The sequence below is a fragment of the Falco rusticolus genome, chromosome 3 (assembly GCF_015220075.1).
Source record: "Falco rusticolus isolate bFalRus1 chromosome 3, bFalRus1.pri, whole genome shotgun sequence".
In the NCBI taxonomy this organism is placed as follows: domain Eukaryota; kingdom Metazoa; phylum Chordata; class Aves; order Falconiformes; family Falconidae; genus Falco; species Falco rusticolus.
Window position 1 is genome coordinate 42,765,660 of NC_051189.1, and position 16,873 is coordinate 42,782,532.

Below are 16,873 nucleotides of genomic sequence, written 5' to 3' on the forward strand. Positions count from 1 at the left end.
TTTATATATATGTATGTGTTTTTCCCTGTGTGTACATATATGTATTTGTCTTAATAAGTTCAGCCAAAATTACATGGTTTCTAACAGACTCCTTTACTACCCACAAGTTTACTGGAATGATTTTTAGAGCTTATGTGGCTGGTGTAGGTTCTTTAATAACTAATGAATACAAGATGCACTTTCATAACTGAAGATAACAAGGAAAGGAAAATGTATCTAAGAAATGTAATGGAACAATTTGGACAACTGGGTCTACACACCACAACCCCTGCTTCATTTCTTTTCATTTTTAGTCTAACCTCACTACTGAAAATGTGGAAGAGTGAGTACCTACCAACTGAAAACTCAATAATATGCAGTAAATGGATTTATCAGAATATTATTATACCAAACCAACTTTTTCTCTGGTAGGCAATCCTAGAAGAGAAAAGGGCGATAGCTATAATACGCCTGTGCTGCAGTAAAGCAGGGAGAGCAAGTGCTGGAATGATGGGCAGTTCTAAGGGAACAGTTAGTTGGATGAAAGGCTAGTGTACTGGGGACGGAGGGTGCATGGTGCTGAAGAGGGGAGTGAGCAGACAAAGATTATTTAGGTTATTCAAGATCCCAAAGGCGCTGTTGTCTCACTGATTGCATGTAGTGCTTTTTGTTTGTTATCTTGATGCAGAAGAGGAATACACTTGTAATACAATGATTGTGTCCATGCTGAATATGGTCAGGCTGCGCTGTAGGAAGAATCTGATAACCTGGAGGATGGATTTTAAAAATGTACATGTAATTTAATAGTAAAAAGACCTTCTTAATGCTCTTGTTTGTTCTGGTAGTGGAGTTTTAGTGGCTGGTAAAGAAAAGCTAGAATATGTAATTGGATCACAAAACAGCTCTACCAACCTAATGAGAATAGGAGAAGGCAAGTATTTGCTGTAAAATGTGCTGGACAGGTCTTTGTGATAGTGGTAGGGGAGGCAAAGATTGTGACTGCTGAACTCTGTTGAGGCCTCCAGTGCTGTTTGCTGTTCTTGTTTATCCCTGTTGCTGGAAGAACAGTTCACGTGGAGCAGCTGTGAAGAAGTGCAAATTCAGGTAGAAAGTCAAAAGTTTCTTAAAAAAAGCTCATATGTCTAGTAAAGCATCTAGATACTATTTCTCCTATAAACAACAGGGGAAAGAGAGAAAACAAGATGAAAGACTACACAGAGATTAATTTACTAGCTCATTGCAAAAGTTAAAAGTGGAAGAAGTCTGAATACAGAGTCATTCTGTCATACTGTTTCTGGTTTTAACCTAATTGTTTTAAATTATGTCTTAGTTCTTTTAAGAAATTGACTAAAGGATGAAAGGAAAATCTGCAACCAGTTCTGTCAAGGCACTTATCATTTTTTCCAGTTTTTTAATTTGTAACATGTATTAAAGTTTTCAGTTATCAGTTTAATTATTCTTTTAATACTATTTTTGTATGTAGGAATCCTAAGACTTTCATCTGTCTCTGAAATCTTAAATAGTCCTCTGGGCTACAGGAAAATAGGCGCATACTGAGAAAAAATTGACAGCTTTTGTGTTTCCTTTCAGTGTATGCTGGAGAAGGTTGGAAACTGGAATTTTGATATTTTTCTTTTTGATAGACTGACAAATGGTGAGTTTACTTTTGATATTTTGTGTTTGATCTCTTTGCATAACTTAACTATTGCATTTATGTTGCGGTATGTGATTGCTTGTTCACTAAAAAGCACAAGTTTCCTCAGGTAGTACTTTTGATTTAATAGTCTTTAATCGAAGTTCTAGTTTGCCTGATCACTCTGTTAAAATGCCATTACTGTCAGTACTGATAATAATAATTGATTTGTAGAAGAGGCCATTCTTGTACTTTGTAGGTTGCTATTCTCTCTCAGTAATTTGAAGAAGTAATTGGATAGAAATTACCAAATAATTTTGCTAACAGTCTTTTTTTTTTTTTTTTTTTTTAAATTATGGAGTGCTGGTAATTTATGTTGTGTCTAAATGGTCATTTATGTTGAACAAGTATTTTTCTGATAAATTTAATATTAGATAAAACAGTTCTGTTACTTCATAGTGCAATAAGAAGGCATGTTGGTATGAACGCATTATAATTACGACATAGAATAGAATACCTAGAGAGTTAGAAGTTGAGCAGACAGAAGCTGCCATATGCATAGCTTCTACAAAACACAAAAAGGAAGGGAATACTGTGGTTAGTTTTGTGCACCCATTACAAACAGGTAACTACATAAGTAGTTGATTAAAAAAAAAAAGTATAGTTTAAGTTAGGGACAGGCAGTTAGAAAAAAGATGTGTAAATGTGCTGGAAAGGAGGAGGGAGGGCTGCTGCAGTGGGCAGAGTGAAGTTTCATATTATAATCACAGGAATGGAAGCTGAGTTTTGAATAGAATGGAAAGAGGAGGTGAGTCAGTCCAGCATCATGGTGACATTTGTGCCAGTGTGGAAAGTGAACAGAGGGCAGCACTTGCAGGTTTTACATCAGTCAAATGGAGTTGGTAGCAGAGATGCAGTTGGAGTGTTTAAAGTTGGCAGAAAGAGAAATGAAGTTCAGAAAGGAAAATGTGATGTCAAAAGATAATTTTCTCCTGTTTTGTTGAAGAGACGCTTGGCTTAATCTAGTGTAAAAGTAGTATCCTCAGAGTTTGATTTAATAGAGAAAATGGATAGAAAAAATGAAAACAATGAGGATTTTTAAAAAGAGAACATTTATATAGCTAATTATAAACTTTGGATTAGATAACTGAATTGAGAAAAAACTATGTGTGCAAAGTTAACTTCTTTGTAAGCACAGTTTATTTTGGATTAGTTTATCAGATTGGAGTAATCTGAAATAATCTTTTTATAAGAGGCCTTATCTACCTCTTAAATATGCTTTTTTCAAATAAATTTTAGATAATACCAGAACAGCTTCTATTGTGGTAGCCTTCCTATACCAGCTGATTTGCTGGTATTTAGTCATTTTGGGAGGACATTTTGAACAGGCAGTTTAGCTCTTGGAAATTTGTAAGGGGAAAATGCTGTACATAAAATACTCTGCTTGATGAGCTGCCCTGGACAAGCCTGTAAGAAACAAATTACTCAGTAAATGTTGTTCAAAGAATTGTGTATCTTATTGTGAGGAAGTGGCATGCACATGTAAATACGTTAACCCTAGTAATAAGCTAGATTTAGCAGAAATTTTTGTCCTTTTGTACTTCAGTTTCTGTCTGTGCTAGGTTCTTTAATTCCTGCTAAATGAAGATTGTCAGTCAGTGTATGGAAAGTTATCTGCCAGTACCTATTGTTTGCAGAGCAAGTAACAGGCAAGCTGTTTCAAGTAAACATTTGCAGAGTATTTCTGCCTCTTAGTTGTTTTACCACTGCAAGAGATTATAATATTATAGCTATAAGTAGGTGAAGTATATTGTAAGCTTGTAACAGTATACATTTTCTAGAAAAACTTCAAGCTTTTTCTTTGCGTTCTGGGTGAAATAAGGAGTAGTTTAGCAAAATACATGAAAATGAGAGCATACATACAATGTATGCTAATTGATAGTGTTGGTTAGCTTTTTTCTTCACCTGATTATTTTTGTGTTTGGTTTTAAGCTGTATGTCTGTCTGTGATATGTTCCACCATGATATTTATAAAATTGAATGCCATTGTAACAGGTTTGCATGTTGTGAAACCTGTTCCTTTTTTAATGTTCAGTAACATTTTCCTCCTATCAGTTGACAGTGGACAATTGGTGAATGCATTATAATTATGCAAAACCACTGGTGATTACTAGCGGAGATAGCTAATGAATCTTGTCGTGCAGTAAGATTTAAATATTTATCATAAATTGGTGTAGTGAAATTTGCTTGTATTATTTTTGTGACCAATTTGTTTGAAATAATAGATTTCTTATGAAAGTGTCACTGATTTTATGGCTTCCAATGAATTAGTATTTTCATCTTATTTTTAGGAAACAGTCTAGTCAGCTTAACCTTTCATCTGTTTAATCTTCATGGACTAATTGAACACTTCCAGTTAGATACGATGAAACTTCGTAGATTTTTGGGTAAATACAGCTTTTTATTATGATGAATATTGCTGTTTATCCGCATTTTTATACCTTAACTGAAGTGCTGGTTAGAGTTTAGCAATAAGGTTTGAAGAGTACTGATGCAGTCAAGATTGTGCAGTGATTTAAATTATACTGATTGAAAAAATCTCTCAAAGTTTCTATGAATATGGAAATCTCCATGTTAAATCCAAGCAAGTATTAACAAGTTTAGTATTTTTGTAGCAGATGATGTATTGTATTTATTAAATCTAAATAATCGGGAATATATGTGAGACTGCATGACATTTTTATTGGGAAAGGCTAGACAGCTCTTTTCTTTGTTTTGATTTTCAGTTCTGTTTTATTCTTAATTTCTGAAGTTCATGATATAGTTTCCTGTGTTGAACATGCCAGCTTGACCATATTTAATGGTGTCAATTTGATGCTATCCCTTGCTTGCTCAAACTCTCCTACAAATAAGCACTGTACTGTGGACGTATAGACAGAGTGCACAGCAATTTTGCTTGAATGTTTGGGCCCATGGCACTGGAATGCTTCAACAGAAAGAGCTGTAAATATGATGCATAATATTCAAACCAAATGGTACTTACACTTAACAGCTGAAAGAGCTGTCTTTCTGCATCCCTGTACTGTAGGCACAGATGCTGGTGTGAGATTTCCTTCCTTTGGTTCTTGTGTGACAGAACCTTTAATTTTGTGGACTGGGAAGCTTTTTTTTTTTTTTTTTTTAACTGAGCAGGAGCAACAAGTTTCTAGTCCCTGTTACCAGGCTGTCACAGTTTCAGAGGAAACAATTTTGTGGTTACAAAGCTTGCCATTTAACAGGAGAAATCGCATTTGGAAGGCCTTTCTCCCCTTTCAAATAGAGGAATGTTTTTGTTTTCATCATTTAGTTCTCCTTCAGCTTTAAAAAAATTCAGTTCTGTCTTGCATTTCGTGTTGTTTTAAAGTGGTCTCAATTCTTTCCAGTTTCAAAGAGGTAGATTGGCTGACCTTGGTGATACCTGATGCATTGGAATGTGAAGCAAATAATTACAGAAATCTGGTCTTTGGCTACTCAAGCTGTAACTGAGTGTTTTGTCTTTCCCTTCATGCTTATTTCCTGGTTAGTTGAGATTTAGCACATGGCAGTACTTGAAATGAATGAAAGACCAGTTACGAATGACTGAATTAGTTAATCAATTATCAAAAGATAATGGTACTCTTAACTACATGTGGCTACTCAAAGACATAAGTCACTAAAGTTAGATTAGACCTGGAAGAAGGCAAAATTTTATTTTGGCTTTGCAATTCACCACCCTTTCCCTTTTCATTAATGCCTTACTAGCAGTGAGAAGAACATTTCTTAGCTCTGTCCTAGCCCGTCTGTCCAATCAAGGAACCTTTCTTCCAAATACAGCTTCTTAGCATAAACCAAATTAATTCTTTTCTTTTGCTACCTCTTATACCCTAATCCAAAGTAATCTGAAGATCAAATTCCAGAAAACTAGGAAAGCTCAAGTGGTCCATAGTGCCACACAAAATTCACTTTTTTGAGAACTTACTGGAATATTTTTAAGGAGAGAAATCTCATTTTAGCCATTTATTTTTTTTTGTGTGTGTGTATATATATATATAAAATCTCACATATGTGTGTGTGTGTATATATATATATAATGTTTGTTTATACACATACAGAGTCTTCCTGTGATTTCTAAAGGTTACTTGGAGATCTGTCTCTTCCTACTGTGTGTTTTCAATTCCTTATTCCAGACCTGAACAGGGAGAGAGAAAATACTAAACAGTGCGTTCCTGGAAACATGGGATGGTTGTTCCATTCTGGTTCTGGCAGAGTGATCAAAATATTTCCTGGGTCTGCTTTATTAAAATAAATAAATCAAGAAAATTCCAGACTTCAGGTAGCTGGACCAGCCTACGAAGCCACAAAAAAATTGAGTAAGCCAAGGAAATCCTCGTTCATGCACTGGATGTGAGGAATAGGTGAAAGGGAGTTCTACTGCAGGTTCATAGAGCCCAAAGATGCTTATTTTCATTATTTTCCACATGAGATGTCAGCTGTGCATTGAGAACTATTTAGATTCCATGATGGTTACAGTATTTTAACTTTTCATGCACCACAGCTCTTCACAAATGCCATGGCAGTTATGCTGTAGCATTACAGTCACAGTTGCCTGGTGGAGGGTACTGGATTGTAAACTGAGTAGAAAAAGAGGTTGTGAGTATAGTTGTTTGAATGGGATTGACAGACTGTAGTCAGCCAGGAAAATGCTCTTTTGAGGTTTGCTTGAAAGAGCTGATGTGTCATGTCAGGCAAAACTTTAGAATATAGTTTGATTGCTGTGCTTCAGATCTTCTCCCCCTACATCTTTTTTAACATTATAGTTCTTTCACTCTACATACTTGAGCTAATGTTGATGCCCTTTAAAGTATTCTACCTATAATGTTTAGACAACCAGGAAGATGGAGGAGAGCAAGGAAGAAGTTAAATAGGGAAAATTAAATCTAGGAGTGGTTAGTCAGACCATCATCTAAATGAGATTCTTTTCGAAATTGCGTATAGGCTTACATTTGCCTGAGTACAAGTATGAGAAGATCCCTAAACTATGTAGAGGTGGCTTTCCATGACCACTCTCCTGAAGGGGAAAGGAAAGCACTTCATGTGGCAGGAAAGCAATACCTAATCCTGTCTGTTTTCGAGGCATGATATGAAGGTCATCCTGATGCTTTGGTAAATAGTATTATCTTCATTTTGTATTCCAGGTTGCCTCAACATTCAGGCAGGCTAAATTAACCAAGGAAGCCTTTCCGGGGAAGTTCTCAAAGTCAAAGTATCTCAGATTATATATTGATTTCAAGTTGTTTAATTTTTGCTCTGAGATGATTTTACGTGTAGTTGATTTTCTTTAGAAAATACTGTTTCTTCATATAAAAATCTTTTATATCTGTGTCGTCGTTCAGCTGACAATTTATTGACTTTGACACTTTTACGCGTATGTAACTTGTGATATTGCATATTTCTGTGCCTAAAAAGGGCATATAAAATGGTACTTGAAACCTTGCTGTTTTATTTGATTTTGGGTATTTGTTATTTTCCTGCAGTTATGGTTCAAGAAGATTATCACAGTCAAAACCCTTACCATAATGCAGTTCATGCTGCTGATGTGACTCAGGCCATGCACTGTTACTTAAAAGAGCCCAAGGTAAGGGAGCGATCTCACTTTTACATCACATGCAGAAATACATGTATTTGTGTGTGTGCACATATATAAATATATGTGTATGCACATACACGCACTCTTAATTAAAAGCAAACAAACCTAAAAACCCAGCAAAACCCACTCTTGAACACAAAAAGTCAGGCAGTGATTCCCCATGTTGCTGAGGCTGTGGGTTCACACTTGGCACTATGCTTTTCTTTTTTCCCCTTCCGAGCTGGCATTGTCTGTGTGATTTCGTGTTGAACCAGAATAGGGAATTAAGATTGCAGCTGTTTAACATAGTGCTGTGCCCAGAGACATTTACATAGAATTGCAGCCTGAGTCAGAGCCGACAATAACAAACCTGTGTGTGTGTTGCTTGGGGTAGGGTAGTTTTGTTTGGTGGTTTCCCCCCCCCCCCAGAAACTGCTGTTACGCTTGCTTTGCTCATCTGATGTTAATGAATGGTGTGCTTCTGCTAGAGGCACCTTATAGCAAGACATCAGGAATTGTCTTTGGCCTTTCTTAAAAAGGGCAGTGTGACAGACCTTAAGGAGTTGAGCTAGTTGAGTGTTTTTTACTACTTGGACTGCTGGCAGTCTGCTGTAAGTGATGTCTTAGACAATTTCAGGGCTACATCCTGTCCTTCTGTATTAAATTGAGAACTGTAGTCCTCTCTAGCTAGGTGAGACAAGTTATCTGCCTTGATGCAGATTATCACCCATCTGGTATTCCCGTGGAAAGAATAGCTCTTTATTCTGCTTCTGAGGTAACAACAAAGAAGATCTGGCTCCATGGGTGTTTTTCAGAGGTTCTTTGCCCGCTCTTCCCACACGGTTTCTCAGTGCTGCTCTCTGATCAATTGTTGATGCAGTGAGCCAAATCGGAGCTGTACACGATGAGCTTTTTTATGCATGCAGTTTGGAAGCTATGAGCATTTTATATTTAATACCGGTGATGGAAGTTTTGTAATGCTTCGGATACAAGTATAGACGACGTATTTTTAGTAACGTATACAGCTACTGGTTCTGTTGCACCAAAGTGCTTTATAAACATGCGAGGCATGATATGTGGCAAATGCAACAGGAAATACGAACTTCTGTCCTTGCAGGGTGTTTGCTGCATTTGTGGGCAGAACTGTCCTCTCTGTTTTAGCGCAAGCTAGACTGTATTACTGAATTTAACTCACAGACCTCCAACCAAAAGTAGTAGCAGCTATGAGCAGTGAAAATAAGTCCATACAGTTTCATGATGAGTTAATCTACATGCACATACTTGAAAATATTTCTTTTTGGCAGATTTGGTTCTTTTCCTGGTCAACTTTGAAATACAATTTTGCCTAAGAGTAGAAATCCATTCTGAACAGTTCTAAAGTGTTCCAGAGCATTGCTTTCTTCCTGTTAAGATGAAAGGTTTTTATGTTTTTTAAAATGTAGTCAGTATTTAAAGCACAATTGACACATACAGATAAGCTTGGTAAATGAGATGGAGAGCTAATTTTAAGAATTTGCTGCTTTTACAGGATCTGGTTAGGAATAGTAGCCAGAAAGGAGCGTTTTGTGTGCCAGCATTTTTTAGGACTGAACCTTCCCATTAAGTAAGAATAGTGCTTAAACCATTGTTGAAATTTTGTAGCTTTTGAGGGGGAAATACTGTGAGAAGTCAGAGGAATATTAGTTTTATGTTACTAAAATTTTCTCTGAGTTTCTATTGGCTGTTGTCACTTTTTTGTCTTTTTTAATAGTTATCTGTGCCCTTTTCTGAGGGCATACTTGTATTGCTTACAGAATTACATTTGTTGTTACTATCTTACAGCTTTCCAAATCTTTAACTCCATGGGACGTTCTGCTCAGTTTAATAGCAGCTGCCACACATGATTTGGATCACCCAGGCGTTAACCAACCTTTCCTAATTAAAACAAATCATTACTTAGCAACTTTGTATAAGGTAAGGACAAAATTGGTTTGTTTGTGAAAACCAGGTTTGGGGAATGCCTGAGGAGTACAGAAAAGGAGTATAAATTGTGATGTGTTTAGTTAGTGGTGGGTGTCAATCCAGACATTGCTTCCCTGTCACTGGGATAAAAAACCTGTGCAAACTAACAAAGTATTCAGGACTTGTGAGTTTTAACCTCCTTGGAAAAAAAAAATAGTAAAGAAGAAAGGAAAACACCATTCCCAAAACACATCAAAACTGTCTGGTACCGCTCTTAGTATGTAGCTATTCAGTTTAAGAAAAAGTAATTGATACCTGTAATACCCTTTCCATTCACAGAATACCTCAGTATTAGAGAACCATCACTGGAGATCAGCAGTGGGATTGCTGAGAGAGTCTGGTTTATTTGCACATATGTCATTAGAAAACAGGTATGTTCACACAAAATCATAGTATCATAGAATATTTATATTCTAGGTATAGAATCACAGAATATGTGTATTCTATACATAGAATATATCTAAACTATTTTTATATATTAGTATGAGATGTTTGCAAACTGTTACTTAAGTAAGGCAGCCTTGCAAAACAAACTAAATTATTGCATGGCAGTTCTGAATACAAAATGTAGATTACTGTCTATTTTAAGAGTTCCTGGTTACTGTGCTATTGGAGTAGAGCAGTTCATGGTGCAATGTGATATTCGGAACATAACATTTACTGTGAGCACACTGCAGAAGTGTATTCGTCTAGTCAAGCACCCGTTCAGATTAAACTTGGCAGCCTTTTCCCATTCTGCCATCACAACTGTAGTTTGAAACAGACCCTTTTCACCTCCTTTAACAAGAAATAAGCTTTAAACAATTAGTTTGTGCATTTTTAAATGGGGGAAAAAACAGCACAGAAGAAAAATTATTAGTCTTCCTGAAAGCTGCCAATGAAACATCCTGGTATTTCTATGGATATTGTAGGAATTTTTCAGAGAGGGAAAACGAATAAAAGAAACAGTGCAGTTAAAACACTGATTATAAAGCTTGTTTTTGTGTAAGAATGAATGTGATAAAAAGACGTAATTCTAGTGAAGGCTGTTGTTCTTAATTGTTATGCTCTTTGAATGTGTGGTATCACTGATTTCAGGCAGCTGATGGAAAGCCAGATAGGTGATCTCATTCTTGCCACAGACATCAGTCAGCAAAATGAGTATCTGTCCATGTTTCGATCCCATTTGGATAGAGGAGACCTATGTCTGGAGAATGCAAACCATCGTCACTTCATTTTACAGGTGATCTTTTTGGTAATATTTTTTAAAACATCATTTTAGTGTTAAAAGTAGTTTACTTAAAATGCTAAATACTACTTCTGCCAGGCTATCTCCTCCTTTCAAAGTGAAGTAGAAATAATTTTTAGTCATTTTGTTTCATTACAAGTTTGTTCCCTCTACTTCAATATCCCCCGCTCTCAGCACTTCTCCCGAGTGATGTCGTGTTTTGGTAAGTCTGATAACTTAGAGCTGCTACAGCAAGGAGAGATGTGTTTCCAAGACAAGGCTTAGTTCTTCTGATGACTCCAGTGCAGTCTCAGAACTGTGAAATGCTTTGTCAGAACATATTTTGGGAAAGCATACTGTTGTGAATCAGTTTGCAGCTGTGCTAGGGAGAGGTTTAGCAAGCTTTCAAAACAAAAGCCTTGAGAATCTCTTTAGGTTTATAGAAATCCCTATTATTAGGTTCATATTGTGGACAATAGAAGAAAGTGGACAGATGAGACCAGAATGCAAACCATTACTAAAAACGTGACCTTCAGAGCCAGAAATGGAAAATGCTGTTTACTTTGATGTTTCTTTTTCTGTATTTATTGTTGTCTCCTGTACTAGTGAATATACTGAATATTTTTATATTATTAATATACTGAAATACTTTGACTTCACTGAATTTCCATATTATTCAGAGATGATCATGAGATCTGATAGTTCCCTGGGCATTTTTTAAAAACGATTACAGAACGTGACTTTAGAGAGAAGCACAAATAGTAGGTAGGTTTGTTATTCACAAAACTTAAAATAATCTGCTGTCAGGAAATAAATAATCGCAGATGCTTCTGTTGGAGGGAGAGGTGATCTAACACTGTGTGTTAACTTACTAGATGGCTTTGAAGTGTGCTGATATTTGTAATCCATGTCGGACGTGGGAACTGAGTAAGCAGTGGAGTGAAAAAGTAACAGAGGAGTTCTTCCATCAAGGCAAGTACGGGTAGACCTATCTGTTGGTCCATAATGTATTTACTGTGGAGAGAGCAACCATGAGTCATAGCTTCTGGCGAATAAAGGGATTTATATTTAGGGCTAATAGAGATTTACAGTACAGTATGCGAAATTTTTTACTTTCATGGGATGTACTTGCAAAAGGTAGATGTTACGAAAACCCAATAAAGAATCTTAGAATCTGAACCTGGAATGGCTGGTGCAATAGATCCATCAGCCTGAAAGGTGCCTCAGATGAATAAATATGCTCACTTTAAATTTACCTAGTGGTTTCAATAAATTATGAAACATATTCATCATGTATCTGTAGTTTTTAAACTTTAGCCGTGAGGCCTGTTGGTAAGCAGGTAAGAGCTAGGGAGGAGATTTTTAATTACCACATAGTTAAGGCTGCTTACGTAAGCAGTTAATAAAGCTTTTAATTGACAAATGGAGTGAATTTTCTCCATTGCTATTGTTTTAATAATAAAGTATGCTTCTCGTTTCTTAAGGCTAGTTTAGCTGACTTGAGACTTGCTAATTTGTGTGTGGATATGATAAATGGGGAACAGACTGCTTTATTTGGTGATAGTCATGTGAAGCTTACTCTTAGATAAAGGTGAGAGGGAAGCAGAACAACAAATTGGCTTTGGTGAGAAATTGCTGAAGGCGAAGCTGTTCACTTCCATATTGCTAAGGGCGGGGATTTTAATTTGTCGTTCTATGGCAGCCTAGGAGGTTTTGCAAGGAAGTATGTTAGTCGCTCAGGAAACCTGTGATTTTATGTTTTTTCTTTCATTATTTTTTGATGAAAAATACAAAGTACTGTTAGTCTCACTGAGAGACCTACTTGGGTTTTTTGGGAGATGGGGGAGAGAAGTAAACGCATTCAACCAACTGCAGGATACTGTCCTTGTTAACCAGCTTCCACAGCTTGCCAGTCTTGGTATTTGGTCGCTCCATTTGGGTCTGGACTTGATGACTTAACAGTTGTAATATACTTTTATTTCTGTAGGAGATATTGAAAAGAAGTATCACTTGGGTGTGAGTCCGCTTTGTGACCGACAGACGGAAACTATTGCCAACATTCAGATTGGTAACTGCATTTCAATTTATTGTAGTAGATTTCTTTCAGGATGCAATTTGAAAACACTACCTTTTAGATACATTTCCTAGAGCTTGTACCTGCTCTGTGTGTATGTGTGGCAGCGTTTTTTTTCAATGTGCTTGGTAACAGTCCTCCCTTGAATTTGAGGAGTTTCAGTGTTCATGAAAGGTGCTGCACTGGCAGTCCTGGCGACCGAAGCCCTTCTGTTTCCTCACAGAGCAGGTACAGCATGGGAAGCAGCTCCTGACTTTTTGTGCTGCTGCCCAGAACTTTCCTCACCTGAAGTGGCCACTTCGGGAGGAGGCATGTTCATTGCCCTTGCCAGTGCAATCTCGGGTGCCTTTTGCAGCGAGGTTGCCACAACAGGGCTCCAGCTCTCTGGGTTAAGCTTTCTGGAATGTTAGCGTTCCTTTTAAATGCAGCCGTAAGAAGGGTAGTGGGCAGAGATTTGATGGGGAATGGTGAATGGCCTTTTTTATTGTTGTTCTTGTTGGATTTTAATCCTAACTGGATTGGATTTTAAATAGTAAAGTTACTTTTTATAGTTATTTTTAATAAAGTTGCTTATGTAGATTGAGTGGGGCTCAGTTAAAAACACAGTAAAGGATACATTTAACCACAAGCACAGTACGAACTGGTGCTTTAAATTAAGAGACAAAACCTGATCTGTTAAATCAGATGCACCGTTTAATTTAGAATGTTAGAAAATCATACATTTCTGTAATTGACAGAATTAAATTGACTTTTTGGTTCATGGAAATAGACACTATAAATAAGTGCACTTGCACATACACACAAATACGTATATAAATGTTTGTGTGCTGATGTTTTGTGGCCTTTTTGTTTAAAAATTTCTATCACTTACATTTTTAAGTATTCTTAGTCAACTTAATATCGTGAAAAGAATACCTTCCTTTTATTCCCCTCCTGTAGTATAGTTCAGACTGTCTGTGGGATATTTTGTCATGAAATCTTTCTTTTAGAAATGTAGGTTTTCTAAAGTAATTAGTTGCTGATGTTTAGATTCTCCCCCCACCCCATGTTCTCCAGTATTTTCCTTTATTTGGTCATCGTTGTGAAAGACAGGTTAATTTGTTATCCAATATAATGCTGTTCTTTTGAGTGACTAGTAAAATCTTTTGCATTTTGAGAGATTATTTTGTAAAGATGCCCTAAATACTGAAATGAATGTTTAAGTGCATGTTGGAGAAGAGTAGTCTGATGCAGTTTATCTTTTGCTACTGAATTTTATTTAAAATATCGGAGTATCGGGGGGTGTGGGGTGGGGTGGGTGTCCGTCCATTTGGTTTATTTTTTTTTTTCACCTGGATGTTTGTTTGCCTTTTTTTGAAGGTTTTATGACCTACTTAGTGGAACCTCTGTTTGGGGAATGGGCCCGGTTTTCAAACACCAGGCTGTCACAGACAATGCTTGGCCACCTGGGACTGAACAAGGCTAGCTGGAAGGGGGTGCAGAGGGAACAGTCTGGCAGTGGTGACGACGTTGACCCCGCTTTTGAGGAAATGGACTCAGACATATTACCTCAGGAACCTCGACTGTCCTGACCTCAATCTTCATGACAAAACTGCCTCTTCTCTTGGTATCTGCATGGTTGGATTAAAGGAGATACTTGCCAGCCCAAGGTTTTGGTAAAATGGTAAAATGATGCCAGCATTATTTATTTCCAAGTTTTCCTTTGACACAGACCATTTGAACCAGAATTTTTTTTAACTGCAAGATCTGAACATAGAGCAATATGCATACGCCTCAGTTGGTTTTCGTTCGGAACCTTGAATATGCAAAGCACAGCAGTGACTGAGCCTTGGAGGAACAGTACGAAAGCTTCACCGTGCCACATGGCTTTGGTTTTTTGGTGGAATTTGGAATACAGTCTTCAAATCTAAGACTTGAGATGGATTGTTCCACTTCCTCGGAATTCAGCAAGACTTGCATAAATGTGTTCAAAGCATACCTTCCACTCAGTCCCTGTTTTAATACGGAAATGTGAAGTGCCCATCCTCTGCTGCCTCTGGCAAGACTTGATGTTTACAAATGTACTCTGAAACTATTGGTTCTAGACTTAACCTTTGCGCATGGCTGTGAAGGAACCACTAACTTGGTTTTTTGCTTTTTTAAAAGAAAAAGATCAAATCTGAGACCGCAGCTCTTGTTTCTTTGGATGCCAGAAAAGCCTCCCATTTGCCATAATTTTGTTTGTGCACTGGGAACTGAGCATTCATCATAGAGCACAGCCAAGCTTTACTCCAGTGCTATATGGGAATGCAATTTTTTAATGGCGGAAAACACTTCCGAATTTGGGAAGGGAAGGGGTGGGGGTGGGGGGGAAGTGTCCGAACTGCATTGCGATTCTGCAGTGGAAACATCGCATGTTGTTTTCACTATTGTACACTTGAACTGCACATGCAAGAAAAAGGTGGAATGTCTAAACACCATAATCAGCTCAGGGTATTTGCCAATCTGAAATAAAGTGGGATGGGAAGCGTGTCCTTCAGAACAAGGGTACAAATGCCCCTTTCGCTGCAGCGTGTGTGTATGTGTGGGTGTGTGAGTATGTTTGGGATAGGGGAGGGCGGGAGGGTACAGGGAAGGGTTTGAACGGCAACTTTTTTTTTTTAATTTATTCTTTTAGAATGTGACAATTTCATGAACAGCCACACTGGGGAGGAAACTGTAACAAATTGCTACAGATGCCTTAAACTATGCACAAAGCTAAGTGACCAAATTTGTTTTTGATTTGAAAAATAATAATAATAAAAAAGTGCATTGTTTACGTATTCCTCCCTCTACTGAAACATTACCCACTGATGGGTATTTGATGGGAAAAGGAGAAAATGTTTTTTAGGACAAAATTAAAGGACTAATTTTAAACTTAAAACATTCCATTTTTGTAATTTGTTTTACATTGTTTTAAGTACAGTAAGCACAACTGTAATCTAGTTTGAGAAACTGGTGCTTTCTTTTAGTTCATTTGTATTTCCCTGTTATTATTGTAAAAGACTGTTTATTAATTCTGTTTACAGTTTGTTGCAACAGCCATTTTTGGGAGAGAGCTTCAGCGTAAAGCCATTTGTAAAGGCTTTGCCATATTCATTTTAATATGTGCCTGTTGCTGTTAACTTTTAATTAATAAAAAAAAAATCTTTTCACATCATGCTCCTGTACATTTAAGTTATGACTGAGTCCAGCATTATGGGAAGGTAGCTAAGGCTGCAGTCAGCTTCCACTGTAAAACTAAGCCAACTTCTGGATTTGAAAATACTAGTCCTCGTATGCCAAGATTTATTGCCTCTCGGAGCTTGGCCTTTTACTGTTTTGAAAAACAAATCCCGACTTCCCCAATTGTTTCCCTTCTAAAAATTGTTTACTATTCTTTCATGTTCCCTGGAGTAGTATCATTAATCTCAGAGTGGCCATGTTTAGAGAAATAAATTTATAATTAAACCATTTTTTTGAACGTGCGTGAACTTCCTTCCTTTGCTGTCAGTGCAAGTTCTTGCCGTTGTCTGACTTCAACAGAGAAGGATCAGATGGGGTAAGGAGCCTTGGTTATAATTTGCAGTAACAAAAAAGCCTTATTCCAACAGGTTGTCTCCACAAGGGTGATACTTGCCAGCGCCAGTGGTGGTTGGAGCTGTCAGAACACAGAGGTAACGGCTGTACCTCGCTACAGAACTGCAGCTAAGCTTCCTTACGGCCTGTACAGGTTTGTAGGGTTAAGTGTGGAAAAGTACTGATTCATCCCAATTTTTGAATAAAACATATGCCAAGCCTGCAGCTATTTTCAAAACAATCACTAAAACCAGTATCTCCTCATGTCTTCTGTGACTCACATTTTTTTAAAAATGTGACTTGGTTAAAGCTAGGGCCTCAACAGCAATATAAATTCTGCTACTTGTTACAGGCTATTAGCATATTTGAATAGGTAATTTTAATGAAAATGAAAATTAATGAATTTAAAAACATGTAAATAGCAATATTCCAATTAATATTTATAAGCAACCTGTGATGCTTTAACATGCTGCAATCTTGATGTCATCTGCTCTGATAGGAACCAGTACAGCTCATCAAAGCGCTAGAGTAAAACACTAGTAGTTTTGTTTTAAGCCACCCTTCCTGGAAACGGGCTTCTGTCTTTCCCTGCTAGACTGGATTTAGAAAAGACTAAGCCTCTTCTTGCACATGCTAGCCTTCTGCAAATCTACACTGAACTTCAGCATTCCTACAGCTTAGAAGTTTCATGTGAGAGCTGGGAGCACAGGTACGCCAGCAGCGTGCCTGATGTGCTACAGCTGCTGCCAGCCAGCCTGT

The 16,873-nt window shown here is 37.3% G+C and overlaps 1 protein-coding gene across 3 annotated transcripts in view; it reads left to right on the forward strand.

The window, feature by feature from the left end:
• PDE7A (phosphodiesterase 7A) overlaps positions 1-16,019 on the forward strand; it is a 77,612-nt gene extending 61,593 nt beyond the window's left edge. For 2 of the 3 annotated variants that reach the window (XM_037378641.1, XM_037378642.1), the window contains 9 exons: positions 1,570-1,633; positions 3,964-4,059; positions 7,165-7,265; positions 9,078-9,209; positions 9,537-9,628; positions 10,335-10,479; positions 11,340-11,436; positions 12,452-12,532; positions 13,898-16,019. In XM_037378641.1, the coding sequence (XP_037234538.1) occupies positions 1,570-1,633; positions 3,964-4,059; positions 7,165-7,265; positions 9,078-9,209; positions 9,537-9,628; positions 10,335-10,479; positions 11,340-11,436; positions 12,452-12,532; positions 13,898-14,109 (1,020 nt within the window). In that variant the 3' untranslated portion in view covers positions 14,110-16,019. The remainder of the gene's footprint in view (positions 1-1,569; positions 1,634-3,963; positions 4,060-7,164; positions 7,266-9,077; positions 9,210-9,536; positions 9,629-10,334; positions 10,480-11,339; positions 11,437-12,451; positions 12,533-13,897) is intronic. The other variant, XM_037378643.1, reaches the window with a different exon arrangement.
• Positions 16,020-16,873: the final 854 nt, after the last annotated feature.